The sequence below is a fragment of the Cydia pomonella genome, chromosome 9 (assembly GCF_033807575.1).
Source record: "Cydia pomonella isolate Wapato2018A chromosome 9, ilCydPomo1, whole genome shotgun sequence".
In the NCBI taxonomy this organism is placed as follows: Eukaryota; Metazoa; Arthropoda; class Insecta; order Lepidoptera; family Tortricidae; genus Cydia; species Cydia pomonella.
Window position 1 is genome coordinate 16,976,747 of NC_084711.1, and position 24,972 is coordinate 17,001,718.

Sequence of the window (24,972 nt, forward strand, 5' to 3'; positions counted from 1 at the left end):
CGGGGTGCGGCAACGCGCATATAACTCCTCTGGAGTTGCAGGTGTCCATAGGCGACGGTAACCGCTTACCACCATGCGGCCGTATGCTTGTTTGCCACCGTCGTAGTATATTAAAAAAAAACAATAAACTATTCGTTTTTGAATTTTATAATGACCAGATGATTTTTACCATTAATTTTAGACCATTTACTATCCTTCACAATATTAATACACTGAAAATTACTCACATGTCAGCAATTGATGGAGCTTTAATAGAGACGTTCGGAGTGTTCGGGTTTTAGTAAAAATGTAAGCGATGGTGTTTTTGACTAATTTGAGCATGTCCACAAAGATAAACTTCTGCTTTCGTTTATGTATGAGCTGTATATTCACTGCATATTTTCACAATAAATCTGATTGGAGTTGCAAGTTCCAAATGCAATGGGAATGGGGCTTTCGGATATTATATTTCATCAGCCGCGGACGGCGTCGCAGCTACCAGGCAATAATCGAATTTGAAGCATAACGCCGGAAGCGAGAGCCCACTCAGCTTTCACGGTAACTACCGCGTGTGAAAATATGAACTAAGTAAATGTTATAAAAAATTAGTTCGTTATGACTCTCATGTTTTTCAAAAACAAAAACAAATCGTCTGCAATACCTACCGATCACCGCCCACTATCGCATTACCTTTATTAAGCTACATGCTAAGAACTTACTCGCGATTTGATAAAATGATAGCGGTTTGCTGCCTAGTGAAATTTTCAGTGTTTGAACCTTGCACATATGCTTTCTCTTGCGACTTGACAGCAACCACCATAGCGACGTCTATTAGTTAGGTGTTGAATGCCTTTAGTTAGTAGTTGACACGCAATATCGAACGATTCTAAATAAGGGTAGGTTAGGAAATCCGGTATTGGCCCTAAATACCGAATTTCCGAAATTTATACCGGTATTAAAGATGACCATGTAAAATGAGTTATATTTTGTTACACATTCACAAATTTTAACATAATCTATATATAGACACTATCTATATATCTATATATCAACAACTACGAGTATCTTGTTTTTCATAATTATTACACTTTTCGTCAATATTTCAACATTTTGTTTATAAAATGAAACAAAAAAATCCAATACCGGAATTCCGATATTATTTTACTGATCTTTTTAAATTCCGGTATTGAAATATTGTGAAAAGCGGTCCGACATTTCGGGATTCCGGAATAACGGTATGCATAATTTTTATTAATAAATGTGTTAGTGTACCTATGAATCATTCACAAACTTTATGTCGTATATCACATTTAAATTTTTCATTACCTACTTACATAGTTAAGTTTTGTCGTTATCAATTCGTAGGCCAACTTTCACATCATCTCTCTCTAGATTCTGGACCGCTCTGCGGACATCCTCTTCACTTTCTCCTAGAAGGACTAGGTCCCCGGCTTACCCAACAAACCGGTGTCTGCCATTCAACTCCACTTCGCCCTCGGGAATTGTGGCCTTCCTAATGACAAACTCGAGCACTAGGTTGAACAGCATCGGGGAAAGTTAAGCCCTATGACTACGTCTCGTCCGTTAGTCCGACTCCCGTGTTGACAATCAGTTTACTCGTGCTGGTTTCGACTTTTATCGTTCTCACCAGTTTGTCGGGTATTTCAAATATTTGGAGGATATTGTATAGCGACTTGCGATCAATGCTATCGTAGGCCTTTTAAAAATCGACAAGGAGGATATATGAAAATCCTGGGCATATTCCCACCTCTTTTCCATTATCCGTTTAAGGAGGAATAACTGGTCTACTATGCTTCTGTTTCTTCGGAATCTACACTGGTAATCCCCTATAGTTTTTTCAGCGTAGGGTTCTAGCCGCGACTTTGATTTTGTAAGCAGTGGGTAGTAGGGCAATACCTCTATAGTTAGCGCATAGCTTCTTGTCTCCTTTTTTATGTAGTGGGCATATGACCCCAACGTTCTATTCCCCGGGTTGACATTCCTCCGACGAGATACGTTGAATCATGTGGAAGACTAACCCTGATCAAAAATCTCCAAAAAGCCTGCACAAAGTGTTAGTGTCCAAGTTTATGACCAGGAACACGAAGCTACGGACTCCGGATAAACAAAACGGTCATAAGGCCAATCCTTATGTACGGATGCGAAGCTTGGATATTAACACAAAAGGAAGAGCGCGCGCTGCTGGTAGCTGAAAAGAAGATCGATCGAAAAATTCTAGAACCCACACGTAGAGAAGATGGAACCTGGAGACTCCGCAGGAACCAGGAGATTGAAGATCTGGTGCCCGAGCCAAACATCATTGGAGAAACGAAAGCCGCCAGAATCCGATGGTTCGGGCACGTAGTCCGGATGGGTGAGGATCGTGCAGTCTGGATGGCGTACTCTTGAGTTCCAAATGGCCGAAGACTGTCTGGAACGCCCTAGGTACCGCTGGAGAGACGAAGTGCAAAAGTACTGGACAGAAACGGTTGTGGACAGAGAAGCATGGCGGTCTTTGATGTCGGAAGCCAAGATCCACTTCGGGTCGCTGCGCCACAGCAGTAAGTAAGTATATACTTACATAGTCAAACTATTTCTTGAAACATTCAAAACAAGGTTAAGTGGGATAAGAGAAACTATGGGGCGAGAGAAACATTTGTAGGCAAAATAAAGAAATAAAAAGTTAATCTCTATATGTTCAAAGATATTAAAAACTAAAATAAATGCTAACACTAAAATTAAAACTACATTACATACATAAATTAAATTAACTTAAAAATAATTCGTAAAAGTACTTTCCTCATACGGTTTCTCCAGCTCCGAGCAAAATAAACTATGTTTATCTCACCCCACGTGACCTCAATTATTTTCAAAACGAGTACTTTAACTGGTAGATGAGTTATTTTATTTTATTTTTTGTGCTCAGTGTCTCTCGTTCATACCAATTTTTCTGCGAGCGCGATGTAACATCAAAATCAATCACCTATTTTTATAATTGAATGCCCTTCATTTGTATGCATTAGGTGTACGCAGCTTTGGCAATCAGGAAATAATGTCGAATTATTTTAAATGCGACGGTGTTTGGCCGATCGAAGTAGGTACTTATTTTAAAGATGGCGCCAGCGTAGGCTTTAACTGCATATTTTCAAATTCTCATTTTTATCTTGGACTCTTATAGCCTGGATACTAGTCCTTTAAGCCAAATCTCATAGAAAAATTAGAGACAGGTAAAACCTATGGAGCATTCTACATATACTTAAAAACCTTTGACAGTTCACAACCCCATTGTCCATGATGCCGGCCAATTAGTTTTATGATTATATGCCCGTTGAAAAACAACAAAACTCATAACCGGTCGTAATCATAAAAATGTTTATTTATTATTTACGTCGAAACTTTTTTATACCACTCTGATGGCAAACAAGCACACAGTATGTCTGATAGCCAGCTGATACCGTTACATATAAACATTTGCAACACTAACATGTGGATTACAAAAACTTAAAAAAATAATGATAAAAAGGTGCATTCCTTTCTCTGAAACGGGGGTAACCCGTACTGTATGTAGAGTTTTGGGAGAGCCTCGGCCGGGAGATCCTTGCACAATTTCATTAAGGCTTCGTACATTCGTGATTTTCTCTCACTCTAACTGAGCGTAAGCAAGATGGATGTGCATGCTCGGGACCGCGGATATAATTTTTTTCAATTTTAGTTTGTTGTAAATTTAAAAAAAAGGAAAAAGTAATCACCGAGTCCCCTCAAAAGTAAAATTGCGCATTTTGAGAAGCAATTCCCATATTTTTAGTTTTGTGCATAGATTGTCGCCAATTTTTAACACGCTTTTATATTAGGTCGACCTGTATGTAACTATAAAGGTGACAGTCCATTTCTGACCGCAGCTGCACTACTGCTCCGACATTACTGCAGCGGCCTGAACGCGTCGGTGTTATTGTCAATTTCCATAGTAAAATCAATGACGGTACCGACTGCACGTAATATGGTAATTTTAACGTATTTCCGACCGCAGCTGCACTACTGCTCCGACATTACTGCAGCGGCCTGAATGCGTCAGTGTTATTGTCAAATTCCATAGTAAAATGATGACAAGACCGACTGCACGTAGCATGGCGATTTTTAGTGTTTGGAGCGCAACTGCAGCTGCGTGCCGCACGTCAAATCTTTCACCTGTACAGAAATGTCTTTGGTCACAGATATTAGTAGCTCTAAGCAAAGAGGATATAACCACTACATTCTAAGGAGTTTATTACACCCGCGGATAAACAACCCCGATAGTTTCTGTGTTTCGCGGTAGGCCCTCTGTATCCTGCGTGGCTCTTATTGTTTTTTTTTAATGTTTCCTGATCAATTCATTAAATAAACTGTGCTTTCATTTTTTCGTACTTTTCCGAGGTCAGCTGTAAGCTCGAAAGGGCAAGAGCGATAGAGAGGCAAATATACGATTTTCAAATTAAGATTTTCATGGTAGGCAATAAGTAGATAGGAGCTATGTATGTATGTATATATAAATTATTTACGTGACTGATAGTGAAAAAACTGGAAAACTAGTTCGCATTTGTACTAAAGATGAGTGTTTTTTTCCTGTTTTGTTTTCATTTTTGTACAATTAAGAGTTTACTACTACTAGGTACTACTAAATTACAGGACGCACTTATATGTTAGAAAAAGATCGATGTAGGTATAATAACTGTTATTCATCATACAATCATGTACACACAGCATACAAATGTGACAATATAATATTTCTTTGATGATTCTAAGACTGAACGGGGTGGTCGTATGCAATTTCCTCTCTCTCCTCTTTCTCTCTGACTTATCCATAGATTTCGGAATTAAAGTAGAAAATGTTTCGAATGAAATAGCTTACTCTGTATCTTCTGTATTTGTGTTAGGATACTACGAAACCATAATAGTAGATCAATTTTTTTACTGGCCACAATGGTCGCGCATTGTGCGGCTTATGAGGAATTTCCTCCCCCGGGCGCTCCGACTGTAGTTTGAGCTCCCTGCCGAGGGTCTACAGTATGGGTTCTTCAAAAAAGAAGTGTACAGGCTTTTAAAGGGTCGGCAACGCGCATGTATCACTTCTGGAGTTGGAGGCGTGCTTAGGCTACGGTGACTGCTTGCCACCAGGCGGCGCGTATACTTCTTTGCCACCGACCGAAAAAAAGTTTAAGTGATTCTCGCATTTAACAGGATTAATTACTGAATGCTCGCTGACCATACCGTGGCACAGTGAATTTGGCGTGATAAAATGTGAAAGTGTCGTAATATCATATTATATACATCGTGGGTTGGTAAAACCTGGCAGATTTTAAGCACGCATTCCTGAGGAGCAAAAAAATGTTTAGTCAAATTCGGCAAAAAAATGTTCTTTTTTCTTTTAGCCGATAAAAAAGAAATTTTCTGCACACAACACGTTATTTCTTTTTACATCTTGGCGAAAAAAAAACACCACAACGAAGAAGTAAAATTTTCTTAATTCATCTATAGATCAAAATTGCGAGTGTTCTTTTTAGTTCAGTAATGTTTGTCAGAAGGTATGTCTAACTAAACCAAGTCACATAGAGATAGCGCCCCAGCCAAAAAGGCGTTTTCTCTAAAAGAAGACCGATTTCAGAAAACTTTGTATGATATTTTGGTCTCTAAATGCGATTAAGAATACAAATTTAAAAATTATCAAGTTTTACCAGCCCACGGTGTGTAATATCGTTTAACTCGTTTATGGTGACACTTTCTCACTTTGTCATAGCAAAGCCATTCCTGAGCTAAAGGAGGAATCAGTAAGTTGTATTACCATGTAATGGCAAAGTTGTTGTTTAACACATGGTAGCATATGGATACTCAATCGTAAGAAAGATTACAAAATTGAACCACGAGAGAAGTGACAACGGTTTTAAAAGTAAAATTTTATTGACAGTTGCGGGGATTCAAGGAATGAGAGTTAAATAAACTTTGCTACAGAGTGCAACACGAAATTTTTTCATCACTTCAACACGAGGAAAATATGTATTATTCCGATTAATTTATTCAAAATTCTTTCTATCAGCCCCTTCTTGGCTGACGTAAATAGCTTTCTTCATAAAGGATTTCTTGTCTCGCCCGTCAAGTTTTATAAGGTCTAGTCATACACTGTATCTGCCCCGACCACGAGTGCCGTCGCCTATGGACACCTGCAACACAAGAGCCGTTATAAGATTTAAATTTGTGCTTCAGTTTGAAATAGGACACTGGACAATATTAAGTGTAAATTGCGCAATTATAGCTCTTACAAAGCAATTTATTCATTTATTTTTCACTGTTAGGTACCTAAAGAAAGTAAAATTGGCTTAATATGAAAACTCGGAAAGATAAATGTGTAATATTTTACTAACACTGAACGTCTACATTGGAGAATTTATTCTTACGTGTCGCATTGCCATCTCCGAAACCCACGAATCTCTTTGCAAACCAGCGTACACCGTATCCATCACGAGCAACATGAGTCCCGCTCTCGTCGGGTTGCTGTGTGCGCGGTGGTCACGCATTTAGTCAAGAGGATGGGGAAGATAATTTCAAAATGTTAACTTACCTTAAGTTAAGAAATATTTGCTCCTCTGCATTAATTTCATTCGAGTAATTTGGTTGTATTTCTTCGATTTGAAGTTAAATTGCTATTTATTTAATCGGCATACAAACGATCACAATTCAATATCTGGTTTTTAATAATATTGCGTAACTGCCTTGGACTGACTGTGATTCTTGTAGAAAGGCAAATCTGTTCTTCATTTTCGTATACAATGTAGCATTATCGTCACTTACTTCTTCTCGTAAAATATACAAATAAGTAAATCAGTAATTTTATTTATACGTCTGACAGTGACATTATTCATAACTCATTGACATTGACAGTCAACTGACGAACGCTGCCGCGACTGCACGCCGCAAGCAGCAGCAGTCGGCCGCTGCAGTAATGTCGCACCAGTAATGTCGCAACGGTAGTGCAGCTGCAGTTGGAAATGGACTGTCACCTTAAAATGGAATTTAAGGTAACTAATTTAACCATTTTCCAAGGATCGTAGCGTCATGAAACTTGGCAGCTGTAGGTCATTCTGATGACAATACAATAATATGGTACTGTCGAACTGATCTGAAGATGGAGCCGGAAGATATGAACTGGAACTTCATAATGGAACATCGTATCATAGCTGTGTTTGGATTTGTTAGAAAAGTCTTGTAATGAACTTTGACCACGATTAGGTTTCAAGGTCTGATGATGAAGGCGGAAGATAGGCACTATCATTCCATGATGGAATATCGTATAATAGTCGTGTTTGCACTTATGAGAAAGGTCACGTAATGGACTTAGAACACGATTAGGTTTTTTTTACGTGCATTTATAAAAGCGTGTTTTTCTAGTGTTTTTTAAACTATTAATTTATTAAAGTGCGCTTTAGACCTATGTTCGTGATTTTTTTCTATCGATTGAAAGTCAAAAAAATCAGGATTCGATTCGATGAAGTCCATACATAAAATCATCAAGTTTGCTAATTATATTTTTGAAAATCGTATTGTTATCTTAAAAAGCGGTACGATTTTTCTAACTACGGCACCTTAAGTGATATAAATGAAATAAGTATAATAACTAAAACAGGGCATAGTTGTGTTCATAAGCTGAAAAGCAAACTTAAGCAAATAATCGATTTTATTATGACTGTGTGTACTTAATTGGATGACGTCGTCTACCTAATGCCCCACCCTTATAATTTTATGTGCCCAACCACGCACATTTGAAACTCGTTCAATTGTTTGCCGTAAATATTCTTGCCTGATAAATTCCAAATTCAAACTTATCTAACGTCGCTTACGCGGCTACCATAGATGGTGAACTAGCTTAATTACCTGTAACATAATTATATTTTTACGTAGCTCAGAAGTCAGGGACTTCAACACCTAAATGTACTTGCCTTTTTGCTAATAAAATTTATTTTATTTTATTAACCAATAAAATGGCGGGTCTGACTGTATACCGATACATGTATCATACATACTATACAATAAAAGTTTCGTTCATTCCATTCATGTCAGCTTTCGCGAAACGACCTGTACTATTAATTATAATACTATTGATACTATTGATTAATTCATTCAATGAATGAACTACATTAATTAATTTAGATCCATCTATTTACATCAACATTTTGAGAAAATATTTCTTACTAAAAATTAAAGTTTATGGCAGTAATTAAACGTCAGATTCCTAACATATCCATTGGGACCAGAACATTTGGTTGTAAACTACTATATTTCTAAAAACATATTATTTCTCAACAGACTTAAGTACTAAAACACATACTTATCTCCCAAAATCTTCGTTGTCCAGAACACCCCAAAATAGTTGTTTTTTGATGATTTTTCTTAGGTACATCCTTTTATAGTTCGTGTCATCCACGATGACGCGCAGATTTGTCAAATATAACCTTTAATAACATGACAATACGAGTCAAGGCACCCGTCGTCGTGAATGACACGATCTATAATTATTTTTATTTTTATTTGCAAAAATATTTACAAGTATTAGGGAATTCTTCCTTAGAATCAATAATCGCTCTAAGGATTCCATTATCAAACTTTGCTCTGTATTTGGCCGAGCTCCACTCCCCCTGGTAAAGCGATTAACTCAACTCATGCTGAATACTTCAGAACACAAATAGAATGAGCACAAGTACATTCCAAATTCTCAGCTCATAGTATACAGCAAATAGAATCTTTATGGAACGTAAACATTAATGTAATTACTGGAAGTTTTGGAAGCGAGTTACCTAACCTGTTTCAGGAGGCACGCGACTGAATGCACGCGCCACTTGTAGCGAGGAATAGGACCATCAGATTCTCTAAATATGTATGTTAGGCCTTTTCGAAAGTGCACCTGACATTAAACCGATATTTAAATAAAATTGGTATCATATCAGTAACAATTGTTTATAGACTGAAGGCTAAAAAGCTTTTTTACCACACCAACTGGTAAAGGTCCTCTTGATTGTTCAAAAACGAATGAGAAAGTTGCATTTTATCCACCTGTGGGGCAAAGTAATCAGACGCAAATTTGATAATAGCTGGTAGAATTGACTTCTAAATGATGATTTTGAAAGATATTTTTTTAACGTTCATTTGGACTTGATTTGGTTTGAATTTTTTGGTATTTTCATAAGTATTATTTTCCTCGCGTTGGTGTGGTGAAATAGTTATTTGTTTTACAAGGGGGCAAAGTTGTGAGCGAGCATAGCAAGTGGTTCGAGAAGTGGAATCTTGAGCGTTGCGAGGGTTTCTAGGCACGAGGGTTAAACAAACTTTGCCTACAAGTGAAACACAAAATGTTTCACCACACCAACGCGAGGAAACTACTAACTATGAAATACCAAAAAAATCAAATTAAATCAAATGTAAATGAATGTTATATAAAATTATCATTCAAAATCTTCATTTAAAAGTCAATTCTACTTGTTAACATAAGGAAACAACTCAAAATTTGAGTAGGTATACACCACGTACAAAAGTGGCTTCTTCCAAACAAACAAGTATCTCCAATTAAATAACGTAAATAAATATTTTAATAATTTCCTTTGATGGTGACATAAAATATAAATAAATACAAAATGATGAAATTATTTTTATTAATAAAAATATATAAAAATTGGCAGTTCGTTTAGTACATCGTCCGCTTAATACGACGTAATGTCAGCAGTCTCTTGGGTCGTTATATACCGGATATTATCATTCTTATGTCAGTATACGTTCGAATTGGCCTGTGTGTTTCGTCGCGCACGTTCATGTGAGGAGTAGTAAGTCGAGATCTCTAGCAACTAGCTACTAAAGTAGGTGCATGAGTTTTCGTCAGTTATGCTCATATTCCGCTTTCAATGGAGCCTCACTTGATCGTACAATGTTATTGGCAAGATGTGAACCCAACTGTACAAACAAACCCAGGAAGGTACCACCCTGTTTCCGCTGCGCTATTTATTTTCTTATCGATGTCGTTTTTTTCTCAACCCCTGTACGTAATGTGAAATGAAATTTTGTTCTTACTTGGGTGAAAAGAAATGGATCCGTGAAACTGGTTTAGAACAATGTTAATATCTAAACTCAAGGAAGGAATACATGTTCTTCTTATTTATGTTTGGAGTTTTTGTTGTGCTTATTTTGCTTCTAAATGTGTGTACGTTAAACTAGGTAATAACTTAAAAATTGTATTTTATTATTAGAAATAAAGGAAAATTCAAGTTTCTACCTTTGTGGATGAGGGGTTGAATAGATTAACCAAAATTTAATTTATGTCATGAAATTTTCGCAAACAAATGGAAATTATATATTCTATATATGCCTATTGAATAACCAAAAAACATTGCCTATTTCCGAAAATGTTTAATAGTATTCTCTGAATATCATTAAACATTTTCTGTGTATTAGTATTTTCTATATTCGAAAGTGTGCTTCTCTACTTAATGGTTGCCTGGTGCTAACGTCCTAAGTTTTATAATATTACTTTGGTGCATGCATGCTGCTTTTCACATAAATACGACATACCTCATCCCCATATTAAGCTTAAGGCGTGTCACAAACGTCTTTGGAACCGTTCGTTTGGACTGCTAGAAAGTCAAGCCTTATATCCGGAAACACAATAGAATGGGGAAAAGTTTTGAGCACATTTTATCCCTGTATATTTTATGTTCCTATCCTTTTAAAGTAGATCTGCCTTTGCAGATGGGTAACTTCACCCTTTTTTGGCCATGCCATATTAAAGTATCCTCACTTGTAATATGTATGTATGTTCTTTGAAGAATTATTAAGATTCGACGAAAGAAATTGGAAAAAGTCACAGTTGGTGTTCCCCGTGTTTTGACGACTCATCGAATATTTAATTCTAGTATTTTTGTTTGGCGACATTTTGTTTCATCGATTACATTTATTTTTTTCTTACTTTTAGGAAAACAGTTAATTGACTATTAGATACTTTTTTTAGTATATGATACCGTAAAACCGTTTTTACTGATAACACGTCATCGATAGTTAAAACTAGTTTTCGCAAACTGCCTTGGTGAAAACTAGTTTTGACTAATTAATTAATTTATTTCAGTGAATACTAATATTGAAAAAACGGTACAAATAACACAAAAAAGTTTTTTTTTCTAAAATATCGCTCTCTCGGTTTCGCGCGCGGTTTGATTCGGGCATAGATAAATGAGTAAACCTAAAACGTTCACTAAATACATCAGTTTTCTTACTTAATAATAGTAAGTTGTATGGGAGATATGGTAAAACGTATTATTAATATAATAAGTTTAAAACTAGCTTAAAAGTGAATACTTATTAAGCTTACACCTAATTACAAATAAGTTTTCGCAGAGCTCGCTTAAAATGTATAAATAATTTATTGGTTTTTTATACTCCTCAAAAGAAAATAGGGTCCAATAAGAATTTTTATCATTACAGGAAAACTAATTTCATGTTTATTGAAATATGTGAAACAATTGTCTTCTAATTTAATTTTAATAAACCTTAATAACATCCAAAGACTTGTCTTACTGTTACTAAAAAAACTACAGGTGATTCGTGTAAAATACAGGTTGTGTAAAATATAAGATAAGTTGGGAATTTGCTACCTTTTCGGGCCACCAAAAAATCTAGTGATTTTTAAAATTAATATTGAAAAATACTAAAGATTTACTCATTTACACATTACAATAAAAATATAAACCTTACCACTTCCACTTTTTTTTATTGAAGTTCAAAAGGGATCTTCAGGACTTATCAAAATTAATTTTAAAATGTCCAAAATAATCCGCGGGCACATAATTTTTTATAATTTTTTGGAGGTAAGAAGGAAGTAATTTTAATGGAGGTAAGAAAAGATAGTTAACAGTCTAACCTATCTGACAATTAAATTGGGCAAACGAAGCACCGAACATCCTGGTTTCACGTAACGTTCAAAACGTTTAGTGGTCCCTATTTTGTCTTGAGCAGTCAATCAATCAATCAATTATTTATTCATAAAAATTACATCTTATACGTCACTATATATTTACAGATTATATGTATATAATAAATAGATTTTATAATTTTGCCGCAACTAAAGCGTTCCGGATCCGGCCCTGAGCATGGGCTTATTAATTTTCAGTTTATAATTTATGCTACATTTACAATTACTATTTATATATTTATACATTTACAATTTGTTGTATTTATTTAACATTTCTACATGCTTGTTAAAAAAAAACGTCGATGGAGTACAAAGCGTCTTCATCTAGCTTTGTTTTCATTAGTCGTACAAATGAAGAGTAACTTTTGGGCCAATGAAGGCAAGACATTTTTTAGTTTTAGCCAGTATAATATTATACCACGTTACTTACACGTTAATTTGTAACTAATAATTAATGTGACTCAAATCGAATTGATCACCTACTTGGTATGTTAGCTATCAACTAGCATGCTACGATTTTTCCTGAAAGGAATAACTTTCCAATTACTGAAGTAAGATGTATTCCAGAAATTCCATTAACGAAATTCAATGCCCCTTGCGTCTGCAGCGTCTAATGTATTTTATGGGTAGGTACTTCACATAAAAGCCGAACAATTCCGATCACTTTACCCAACTCATTGTTACCCTATTATTTTCAAAATATGTTTATGAACACATGTTAGAGAACAAACTCCACATATTGCCCTTGAAACTATAATTTTCTTAGAGAAAAAAAAAACAACTTGGAACTTTGATTTAGGTATATGATTTGGCTTAATTTTGTTAAACGAAGTTCCTTTAAACCTGTTTTTCTAACTTAAAGTGTTGTTTCAGAAATAAATATTATGTGTAATACAAAAATTAATGTATAAATTAGGCATTTTGTCACGCGAGACGTGCCGTGATGGATGGAAACAACACAAATAGGTACCTTTGCCTTACGTAATAGCAAGTTTACAACTGCATACTTTATATATTATTTTCTTTTGAAAAATTATAAGTGTCTTTGATCATGATGATTGTATGTAAGCGGAATACTGTTTTACATGTTTATATTTTGCTTGAAGCATAAAAAATGTATTTTTAATTTCAAACTATGTTCTAAAACATAATACAATTCATAGGTTAATATATGACATAACTTTATTTATTTATTTAACCTTTATTGCACAATATAAAAAAGTACAAATGGCAAATGGCATTTATCAAAGTGGAATAATAATTAAAGCTTTTATGAACTTCCTTTGTAAAGTGCTACATTTTGAATCATTTCGCTTCACCGATTCGCGAACGTAAAACTCTGAGACGGCGTGCTCTTACCTTAGGACTCTTGAGGATTAATTTGGCGCATATTTCATCTTGAGCACGCCAAGACATCCTTGCCAAGAAAACCGTGACACTTTCAATTCGTCTTAGCTGCGCAAAACAAATAATAAATGAGATAAATATGCAAGCCGGAACACACGGCTAACATAAATTGCTAATATTATTTATCAGGCGTCATTTAAAATCTTATATTTTCCTCATCCTAACACAAGTAATAATATGTTAATGAGTCAAGATGAAAAACGTTAATCTTAAGCACCAAACGAAAAGCAAACCTGTATCGTAATACGAACGATAAGTCACGTGATTAATGAAATACACTATTTACTCTGCGAGTAACGATTGACATGACAATATACACATTGATTACAGGTCTAGATATCAGATAGATTAAAATATAGGGTAAAAATCAACTTATAAAAAAGCGGCCAAGTGCGAGTCGGACTCGCCCATGAAGGGTTCCGTACCATTTATGACGTATTAAAAAAAACTACTTACAAGATCTGGTTCAAACCAATTTTCGGTGGAAGTTTGCATGGTAATGTATATCATATATTTTTTTTAGTTATTTCATTCTGTTATTTTAGAAGTTACAGGGGGGGACACACATTTTTTCACTTTGGAAGTGTCTCTCGCGCAAACTATTCAGTTTAGAAAAAAATGATATTAGAAACCTAAATATCATTTTTGAAGACCTATCCCTAGATACCCCACACGTATGGGTTTGATGAAAAAAATTTTTGTTTTAATTTTTGTGACGTTTTAAAAAAATACTACTTACTAGATCTCGTTCGAACCAATTTTCGGTGGAAGTTTGCATGGCAATGTATATCATATATTTTTTTTAGATTTTTCATTCTGTTATTTTAGAAGTTACGGGGGTGGGGGGGGGGGACACACTTTTTACCACTTTGGAAGTGTCTCTCGCGCAAACTATTCAGTTTAGAAAAAAATGATATTAGAAACCTCAATATCATTTTTAAAGACCTATCCATAGATACCCCACACGTATGGGTTTGATGAAAAAAGTTTTTTTGAGTTACAGTTCTAAGTATGGGGAACCCCCAAAATTTATTGTTTTTTTTCTATTTTTGTGTAAACATCATAATGCGGTTCATAGAATACATCTACTTACCAAGTTTGAACAGTATAGCTTTTATAGTTTCGGAAAAAAGTGGCTGTGACAGAATCGGACAGACAGACGGACATGACGAATCTATAAGGGTTCCGTTTTTTGCCATTTGGCTACGGAACCCTAAAAAGCACAGCTTACACCCTAGACCCTACTCATAGTGTTGTGTTCCTGCCGGTGAGTAAGGTTGCCAGAGCTCAACGAGGGTGCGGAATGTTAGGGTCGCCACCGCGCATGTAACTCCTCTGGAGTTGCGGGCGTACATAGGCTACGGAGACTGCTTACCATCAGGCGGGCCGTATGCTTTTTTACCACCGACGTAGTATTTTTTTTAATCAGGTTTTAGTTATAGTTCAGTTAATTTTAGTTTAACCGATTTCCGCATTATTTCCTGCATCATCGTGATAAAACACTTGGCCGCGTAGCCAACGTTACAATCGTTAACGCTCCGCAGCGTAGCGTAGTCATCTCTCTCTATCACTCTTCCATATTAAGGCGACTGTGACAGTTGCGTTTCGTTCGCCACGGAGCGTGAACGATAGGCACGTTGGCTACGCGGGCTGGCTATATAGATAGGTAATATGTAATTATACAGAGTTCTAGGGTCAAGGGTGATCTTGAACTATGTACTAATTGACCCTATGAATATATAAATTATAAATACATATATTTATAAATTTAAACCACCACAAAACACTGCATAAGCCTGGACGCGAATGAAATTAATTAATAGGGAGGGATGTTTCCTGTATTTAAAATAAATTATTTCAAAGCAAGCATGAAATAAACCACTACAAAAATATTAGAAAAACCTAGACCGTAGTTATTTTCATGGGTACACTACATAATTCCGAAATATTTTATGCCGAATTTTAGAATATCCAATTTTATTATTCTGATTTTTATATACGGGTCGACCCATCAAAAATTCCGACTGACGTAATTACGAACGATTAAAATCACGAAAGAATATATTTCCGAATAGCAAAAAGACCATTTTTTTAAATTCCGAACCACATTATTCAGAATATAATAATTCCTATAGTGACAAACACCGAATTTAACATTTACGATTTTTGTAATCACGAATTCCGAATAGCCATTATTCCGAAATTTTGAGTTACGATTTCATGTGATTCATATTTTAAATATCCCCATTTTTGTATCGAGTCCTGCTCCGCATCTGCTCCGACTTTTACATACACTCTAGGGGTAGGACAGACAAGACCACGTGGATAGTGGGGTACTCCGATTCGGATTTTAGTTAGTTAGACTTTTTTAAGTCTAATATCATTTGATATTTACCAGTCGCTTTTCGGTGAAGGAAAACATCGTGAGGAAACCGGACTAATCCCAACAAGGCCTAGTTTTACCCTCTGGGTTGGAAGGTCAGATGGCAGTCGCTTTCGTAAAAATTAGTGCCTACGCCAAATCTTGGGATTAGTTGTCAAGCGGACCCCAGGCTCCCATGAGCCGTGGCAATGTGCCGGGACAACGCTAGGAAGAAGAAGAAGAGACTTTTTTAAGTCTACATAAGCGCGTTAAGTCTTATTTTGAAAATCACGAGTTTCATTATTCCGAGTTTACAAAAGATCTTCTGAATACCGAATTACTTTATTTCCGATCGGTTAATGATTTTTGAAGTGTTTTGGAATAGACAAAATCAGAAAAATAATTTTCGTTTTTTTTTTAAATCGGAACTTTAAGATTTCGTTCATATGACAATCGGATTTTAAGTATTCGGAAATAGCACAGTCGTGATTTTCTTCCTTCGTGGTTTTCAAAGTTGTAATTTTGATATTTCGGACATATAAAAAAATCGAGATTATGAAAATCGAGGTTATGAAAGTCGGAAAAACATATATCGGAATATTTGGGTGTTCCCTATTTTCATACACGATTTCTATTTAATAAACCCGAAATAACTATAAAAAGTAGGTAACTTGATCATGGCGTCATTTTTCTGTTTTCCATATAGATTCCATGGTGGCTAATCGTTTTGGCAGTTCTAAAAAATAAAATGATTTGACTAGTCCGTCAACTACCCTATTAGTTATATTTAAACTTTACTGCAGGGTGTCTCTCAAAATAGTAATATTTCCCCCAAAACGTTGAACTCAATATTAAATTAATTAAAATAACATATCAATATAATTAAATGTCGCCCGTTTTCTACATATTTGAATTCGGACCAGTGAGAGCGGGCCCGGATATTTGATACAATTTCGATACTTCATTAAGGCATTACGTAGAGAATAGACTCACTGGCATCTATCGTGCAAGTAACAGCCCCGACGCTACGATGAGCTGAATAGATAAGAGTCGTTTAAACGCGGTTTGAACACAACACCGCGACTTTATCGCGGACTCTGGCGGCGCGCCAAATAATGTTTTTATAATGTTTAGTTGTCCAGCGACTGCAAGACTGCCTGTTGACTAAACTTAAGATTGATTCGATTTATTAATTTTTTTTAGAACTTGCCCATTTTCGAAGTGAACATATAGACGTACGCGGCGCAGTTGATACAAAAAAAACTACATAACAAATATAAACCAATACAACATTCAAATCAGATCAATTCCTTATTATGAAAAGGGATTTCATAAAAAATCACGCCAAACTGAAAGTGAAATCAAAAATTGCCGATACCGGAAGTTTGGTCTAGACTAAATTGCTATAACTAATTACAAAAGTAGCGGCTCACACACTCGCCGTGAATACATCAATTAAAATACTAAAACATAATCTGAATGACCTGAATCTCACACCATCTAAGCGTTAGAATTTTTTGTATGGCCTCGAAAATAATATAACCGTGTTTGACGACCGGTCTGGCCTAGTGGGTAGTGAAGTGACCCTGCCTATGAAGCCGATGGTCCCGGGTTAGAATCCCGGTAAGGGCATTTATTTCTGTGATGAACACAGATATTTGTTTCCGAGTCATGGATGTTTTCCATGTATTTATCTATTACGTATGTATATCAGGGTTCCAAATTACCCAGATAATTATAGTCTTTAATAATTATCGCGATAATTATCCGATAATTATCCAGGTGCTATATTTATTTAACGCAACTATCAACGTTCCAATTCACGCGCGATTTGTTTTTAAACATAACGCATTTTATAAATTTTAGGTTATTATCAAATCGTTAATTATCACTTCAGGCATGGTACAAGCTTTGCTTAGTATGGTTATATTTATTATTTATTATTATGTAGAAAATACTTTTTAGCAAAGGATTTTCATGAAATAACATCGATGTTGTATTGCCTTAATTTATGTACTTACTTCAAAAATATGTTAAATAAATATATGTATTTAAATAAAACTCAATAAATGCAGACAAATGAAATTGAATTAATTAATGCATTAGTGGCAAATAATCTATTATATTGCTATTTTTGGAGGCATTCATTTGTAAATTTGTGAAATTAGACTTTATATCATGTAAACAATCATTGTATCATCATCACGGCCATATATTTTATACTTACGTCGCACTGCAAATGGTAACGTGGCGTGGCGTGGGCCGCCATGTTAATCAAATGTGGATTGGGAACATCACACACGCCAATCAATGTATGTTATAAATCGTGATTTTTTTATTTGAAAACACTCAAAAGCCATTAACTATAAAACCTAGATGGATCGATTTTTCGTCGTCAGCCTTAAGTTTGAAAATTAAATCGCATCATTACTTTAGATTTAAATACCCACGAAAACTAGAGCAAACTAATTATTATAAAAATGAACCCTAGTTTGATCGAATTGTCGTTTTCATACGCCCTATATTGTAAATTTCATCAAAATCGTTACGTACTTTGCAAAAGTCAACCTGATGCTAAAAGTCAGTTTAGTAACTTAACTACTTGACTTGAAAGACATTTCTAAAGTCTATGTATGTATAAGTTGCTTTATCACAGCTCCACATTTCCCTTACCTTCTTACCCTAAAGTTATTTTAACAAGGATACGATACGTTCGCTTGTTTTATGAACAACAAAGGTATCTCTACGACGACGACCGGTTTGGCCTAGTGGGTAGTGACCCTGCCTACGAAGCTGATGGTCCCGGGTTCAAATCCTGGTAAGGGCATTTATTCGTGTGATGAGCATGGATATTTGTTCCTGAGTCATGGGTATTTTCTATGTATTTAAGTATTTATAAATATTTATATATTATATATATCATTGTCTAAGTACCCTCAACACAAGCCTTATTGAGCTTACTGTGGGACTTAGTCAATTTGTGTAATAATGTCCTATAATATTTATTTATTTATTATTTATTTATTATCTCTGATATACGGAAGGTCAGATGATTAACCTATTTGGCGAGTCTAAAGGCGAACGACACAGTTGCGTGTGTCCACACAATACTATTGAATTATTCCACCCGGCACCGAGGGACGCTCATTATGATTATTAATGTATAAGTAATTGTACACATAGTTATTTTGGTAATTAGGTACATATAATAAGGTAACAATATAGAGTCAATTAGATTAAAATATACGAGTACCTAATATGACAGTACAGAATATTATTAAATCCAATCTTATTTAATAATTCACATAGTACTCGATTGTCTACTTGTATCTAATGATACGTTAATTTTGAACTGTTATAATAAATACGTACACACATACGTACATTAAGCATAATAAATTCTCATGAGTGCTTGGACCGTGCCTTGACAAGTTTTCTTGACGGTAAATTCACAGAAGATACAAATACCGATTTTCGGAAATACTATTGCACCGACACACATATGTATACCAATACAATATAATACAAATATTCTGTATTGCTCACCAATATGAAAAGAACGTAATGGCATACAAATTAAACACACAACTTAGACTATGGTAACGGGCGGTCTTATCACTAAAGAGCGATCTCTTCGACCAATACCAATAGCTATAATGAATTATGTATTATATTTCCTTTATTATCTTTATTTTTTGTATTGTGCCACTAACACAGTATTAAGATATTCTGTAACTAACAAACTATGGATCAACTTGGTCTGAAATAAATGATTTATGTATTATATTATTACCTATATATGTTGCAGATACAGACCGCTCCCGAGCCACAATGCGTCATAGCCCGATTTTTCATATCTACCTCTGGATTATGAAAAACGAGGGATATGACCAACGTATATAGGTTCCCCATGTATGAAGGGCCCCAATTTTCTACTGGGTAATTGTTTCTTTGGGTACCACAAACATTGTGTACAAAGAATGAGTATCATCAAAGCAAGAGCTTTTGCTGCGATCTTTCCATCAGGCGTTGCGATATTTTTTCATCCTGCTGCATTGCATTACTGTTAAATGTTATCGGGAAAACAAACCAAACGCTTTAGCAGTAGTTACGGAAATATGTCAACATAAAGGATTACCCCATATGTTAAGTTCAAACTCCTAAGTATGAAAACTTCCCTCTCTTTGAGGAGTTTGCAGTTTTTGCACCTCGAAAGTTTTAAACAGGTTTTATCACTTCGCAAACTCGACAAAATTTTGTCTGAGTGTAAGCCTTCATTAGGTTTATTAATATGAACTTTATGAAAAGCGAGCAAAAGCTTTTCATTATGTGTGTGTGTGTGTATGTGTGTGTGTGGTGTTACTTCAATTACTTACCAAAAAACCTTTGAAATGCTGTACCTATCATCAGTGCAGTAGGAGTTGACAGTGACCTGTTTAACAAATTTCTTAAGCGGTATGAGATTCGTAGATCCTGGAAACTGCTACCTATACACCGTATTTTTTTAAAGTCCGTTAGTTTCAAGGATGAGCATAAATTTAGTAATTATCTAAAAAAAAGATATTCTAATTAGCTCCAGTTTGGAGAATTACAAACAAACCTACAAACGTGTTCACTTGTCTCAGGGCCTCTTAAGCCTGTTTATTATGTTTGATTAGTGTTTAGTATGAGGTCATATATTTGACTTAAACGCAAGTACTATCCCAGACGATCGATATTAAGTAGTGGGTGGTAGTTTTCAATTGTATGGTGGAGTTAAATATAATGTTCGTGTTATAACAACGCCATTCATTACTTTCTACGAAAAAAAAACCGTGCCATTCAGTTTCCTTAGATAAATGTACTTAGCCATACCTGGAAATTAACGGCGTTTTAAAACACACCGTGTATGTAGTACCTAAGTAAATAATAACTGTACGTGGAAAAAGAAAAATAAAAACAATAAATTTTTTCGTAAGAATCAAACCATTTTGTAACTGTATAAATACTATTTGAGGGGCTGTTGAGAACTGATTTAGAAATGCTTGATGCTTATTTTCTACCAAATAAATCTAGTTTAATAGTCGTTAACTATAAAGTGTATGATATATTATTATGGGTAGATATAGGTACTTAACGTCTTGTCTGTGATAAGGATTTTTATTCATCATTTGCATTGTTTTCGAATATGATTTTTTTCTGTCTATTCAGCACAACCGAGAACCACTTACAGAGAAGTTTAAGCTTTATACTATAAATCTTATAGGTATATACGTACAATGTGTGTTATCAAGTGAGATTATCTACGACTCTCGATTAGCCGCTAAATGACATTTTCATTTCGTGCAGAAACAATTTTTTTCACGTCCTTATAGATTTTCAGTAGAGTTGAACTTACAATACAAAGACGACAGAAATCACTTCCTTTGTGTGATACAAGTGCTGTCCGTACCCTCGTCAAAAATGCCTTACGCCTGCTATCGGCACAGATTATGTTGTGCTACAGTGCGGCTAGTATTCCATTCCTAACCAAACATATCATACTAAAGCGCTGTGATGATCTTTAGGTACTAAAAAAACCGACTTCACAAAGCAGTTCAAAATGCTATTAAAATCATTTACACTTGCTGCATCTCATTACCCCTTTTGCGGCAAGATACCTCAAAATTGATGCTCTCTGACAACCGTCCATCACGGAGTTCCGTAAGTAGGTAAATATTATTGTAATCTTCATAATCAATTATTTCACAAGAAACAGTTTTTGAGCACAAATTAGAAAGAGGCAAATGAAACACGGATAAAAAAGGAACAAACTTACAACACATAACATAACATTACATGACACATTTTTAGCGACGAAATGGTCCCGACTCCACATGACAATACCAAACGTAGTGCAGTGCTTTAGGAATGTTGTTCTAGTCTTCATCAGCAGTTCCACTTCACCAATATTTCAAGTGTGAATTACTGATAAATTAACAAAAGGTACTTAATTGTCATATAATGGAGCAAAAGTTTATATGGACTTATGAAACCCTTCATGCTAATTTTGATAATACAAGTGGAATCTTGAGAAAATGAAACACAAAAATTTTCACCACGTCAACGCGAGGAAAAATACAAAACCCTCATTTTAACCCTTTAACAGCCAAGACTGAAAAAAATCCTCAATTAAATCCTCATCGCTAATATATAGTCCTAAAAATTCCGTACAAAAAAAAAGATTAAGTTATAGGGTGGTCATTTTTGAGACGTTTGGCCTATAAAGAGCTAAAGTCAATTCTGCCAGCCATCATGAAAAAATAACTCCAATGTTTTTATATGTATAATTACTTGGCCATTCTTGTGGATAAAATTCAACTTTTAAAATAATTTTTTCAAGAATAAACAGAGCTTTTTCGTGCTAGTGTTATCTTTATTGAATGAATATTCAGTACTTATGTAACAAATTAAGTGACATATTAAAACAATGTGTATTATTAAATTTCAATAAATATATAGTTTTAATTAAATAATTCCTAAACATACTGTTTGAAATAATAGCTATACCTGCCGCTTCCCAAAAATTCTGCGTAATTTTTTATTAAAAAGTACCATTCATATTACCTTAGTAATTTTTTCTTAATTCGCTTCTTCTGCGCTTGTAATAAGTACAAAAAATACCTTTGTAGATTTTATTGCCCAGATAAATACTTAGTATCTGCTCAAAATGCCTTTTTATGTTTTAGCTTTCGATTTATTCAATATAAGTAAATACAATAGCATAAATGTGCTGTCACTTGTTATAATAGATAAATACTTAAAAATATACAATAGCCCATTTGAAAATAATAATTAAATAATTATGATGACCGCAGTTTTACGCTTTAGACCGAAAAACATTTTACAGAACACTTATCATTCAACACAATATAATTCGTCATTTTTATTAATACGATGAAATTAAGACAGCAGTATACCTAATGAATGGGCTGTCAGTATTTGATTAGCGTCCATTGTATCCGCTGTAGCATGACAAAGATAATTAAAGTGTTATTATAATCATTTGTACCGTGACGTGACAAAGACAGGTGAATTAATACGAGTATACTCTCCGATTCGTTACGTGTACCGAGTACAAGATGTAGTAACTCCATTACTTTCTGTCGCTATATAAATATAGAGCTTTACGGCCCGATTCTAACTTTAAGATACGTCAAAAATTTCCTAAAGACTCGATATGGATTGGATATGTCAGTGTCAAAAGTGACGTTTTTGTTTGAAGAAACGTCACTTTTGACGTATCTTTACCAAAAATCTCTTCTAGCAAGCGTAATAAAATAAAATAAAATAAAAATAAATAAAATAAAAATTGTTTATTTCAGACATGTGTCCATATAAGTATTAGTAAAACTTAAAAAAAAAAAAACTTAAAAAGACTAGGTTAGTTAATTTACATACTAAGTATAATGAGAACAAAAATGCAAAAAAAAAAAAAAAAATGTGAAACAATTCCATTGGCAGAAGCAAGCAGTGAAAATAATTTATTCACTACTTGGTCCTACCAATGACCACATCAACCCAGTACTTTGTTAGCGGGCAGTCCAGGCGCTCCGCCAACACCCTCAGCATACAGTTGCTGCTGCCACGCACTCGCTTTAGCATCGAGGCAATTCTTTTCCGCCTTATGGCGAAAAAGTCATCCGCCCGTGCCTCGGCAAACATGCCTGATGCACTGCAGTGCTTTGGCAGCCTCAGCAGCATCCTGAGGCTGTTGTTGTACTGCACCCTTAATGTGTTATAGTACCTCTGAGTAAAGCTTACCCACAGGCTGCACATGTAAAAAGTTTGACAATATGCTTTAAAAAGTGTCAACTTGACTTGATTGTTACAACGTGCAAACCTGCGGGCAAGCATATTGCCCCTCACTGCCAACGCCCTTCTTTCCCTCTCCAGATCGAAATCGTCATTCAGTTCCTCAGTTAGCATGTGGCCCAAATACTTAAACTGTTTAGCTATTTTAAGAGGCTCGCCCCCCAGCATGATCTTTGGCAGGGTGTTTGGGTTATATTTTTTCGCCTTTAATATAAGTAATATAATGTGCAACCTGGTTAAATGGCTCATGTGCTTTATATAACAGAACCTTATTAAGGATTCGAAAAAATCATATTCTACTTTGAATATTTTCACTTTAATCTAGAGATTCACAAAAATAACGATTAAAGTTTCAATTCATAAGACTATTCTGTATGTAGCCTATTATAAAATTGCTACATCGTCTGCAATAAGACGCCGTGAAATCCATAAGTAGTAGTTACTTTCATATAGAGGAGAAAGGTAGTAAAAGAATATGTACAGCCCATATAAGTCAGTGCCTTCTTCCGACGATATAGCCGGAGGACACGTATTCCGTCTGCACTAACGAACGTGCCCATTCACTTTCCAATATTAGCAAATGACAACAATTACTGTGTGTATTTGATGTGCAGGCTACGAGAAACATGTCAATTAGAAGAAGAATGAGAATTTTCTTATAAATATATCAAATTCACCTAAAGCAAGAGTAAAATTCTCACCTTATAAAAAAACAAGCAATTTTCCCTTGAGTGAGTGTTGTGTACTTAGAATATTTGACTATCAAAAATTAACTTTTGTAAGTTCCTTAAGGTGCAGCAGGTTCAGAAATCGGAGTTTTTAAAAAGTCGTTTTGTATCACAATACAGCTGCCATATATTTAATTAGCAATCTTGAGGCCTTTCTCAAGGGACTGTATCAATTCGAATTCTAAGTTTTAGACTTTTACTCTACAGAAAAAAATCACGAACATAGGTCTAAAATGCACTTTAAAAATTTGTAACAAATTATCCACTAAAGCTAAAAATATGTACTAATTTGCTTATAAAAATGCGCAATTTTATTTTTGAGGCAACTCAACGATTACTTTTACTTTTTTTAAACTTACAACAAATTAAAATGCAAACACATGATATCCGCGGTGCCGAGCACGGTCATCCATCTCACTCCGCTTACGCTCAGTGAGAGTGAGACGAAAACACAAACGTATGGAGCCTTAATGTAGAGACCATAAACAAAATCAACATTTAAAAGAGTGACAAAAAATCACATTTTGGGTAACAGTGTTAATGCAAACACCATAGTAAAAATAATCAATAGATTAAATACGTAATCAACAACGTAACAATGATGATAGGTTATTATTATTAAGTATAATTAGGTATTATTTGTACTGATATATAATTTCACGTAGCGGGGGGATAGTTTATAGTAATAC

General features: G+C 34.9%; 1 protein-coding gene and 1 long non-coding RNA gene across 2 annotated transcripts; both read right to left on the reverse strand.

The window, feature by feature from the left end:
* Positions 1 to 5,887: 5,887 nt before the first annotated feature.
* On the reverse strand, positions 5,888 to 7,009 carry LOC133520984 (uncharacterized). Its single transcript, XR_009799850.1, has 2 exons — positions 6,569 to 7,009; positions 5,888 to 6,170 (listed from the first exon to the last, which is right to left on the reverse strand). It is a non-coding gene; the product is annotated as an uncharacterized LOC133520984 (long non-coding RNA).
* A 16,222-nt stretch (positions 7,010 to 23,231) lies between these two features.
* LOC133521004 (uncharacterized) lies at positions 23,232 to 23,723 on the reverse strand. Its single transcript, XM_061855727.1, has 2 exons — positions 23,584 to 23,723; positions 23,232 to 23,511 (listed from the first exon to the last, which is right to left on the reverse strand). The coding sequence occupies exons 1-2, from the start codon at positions 23,721 to 23,723 to the stop codon at positions 23,232 to 23,234; spliced, it is 420 nt and encodes a 139-aa protein (XP_061711711.1).
* Positions 23,724 to 24,972: the final 1,249 nt, after the last annotated feature.

Excerpts from the sequence above, each read along its gene's own strand:
- LOC133521004 (XM_061855727.1), bottom strand. The coding sequence starts at position 23,723 with ATGCTGGGGGGCGAGCCTCTTAAAATAGCTAAACAGTTTAAGTATTTG. Across the intron at positions 23,512-23,583 it reads GGCAATATGCTTGCCCGCAG|CCTGTGGGTAAGCTTTACTC; the intron begins GTTTGCACGTTG and ends TTACATGTGCAG.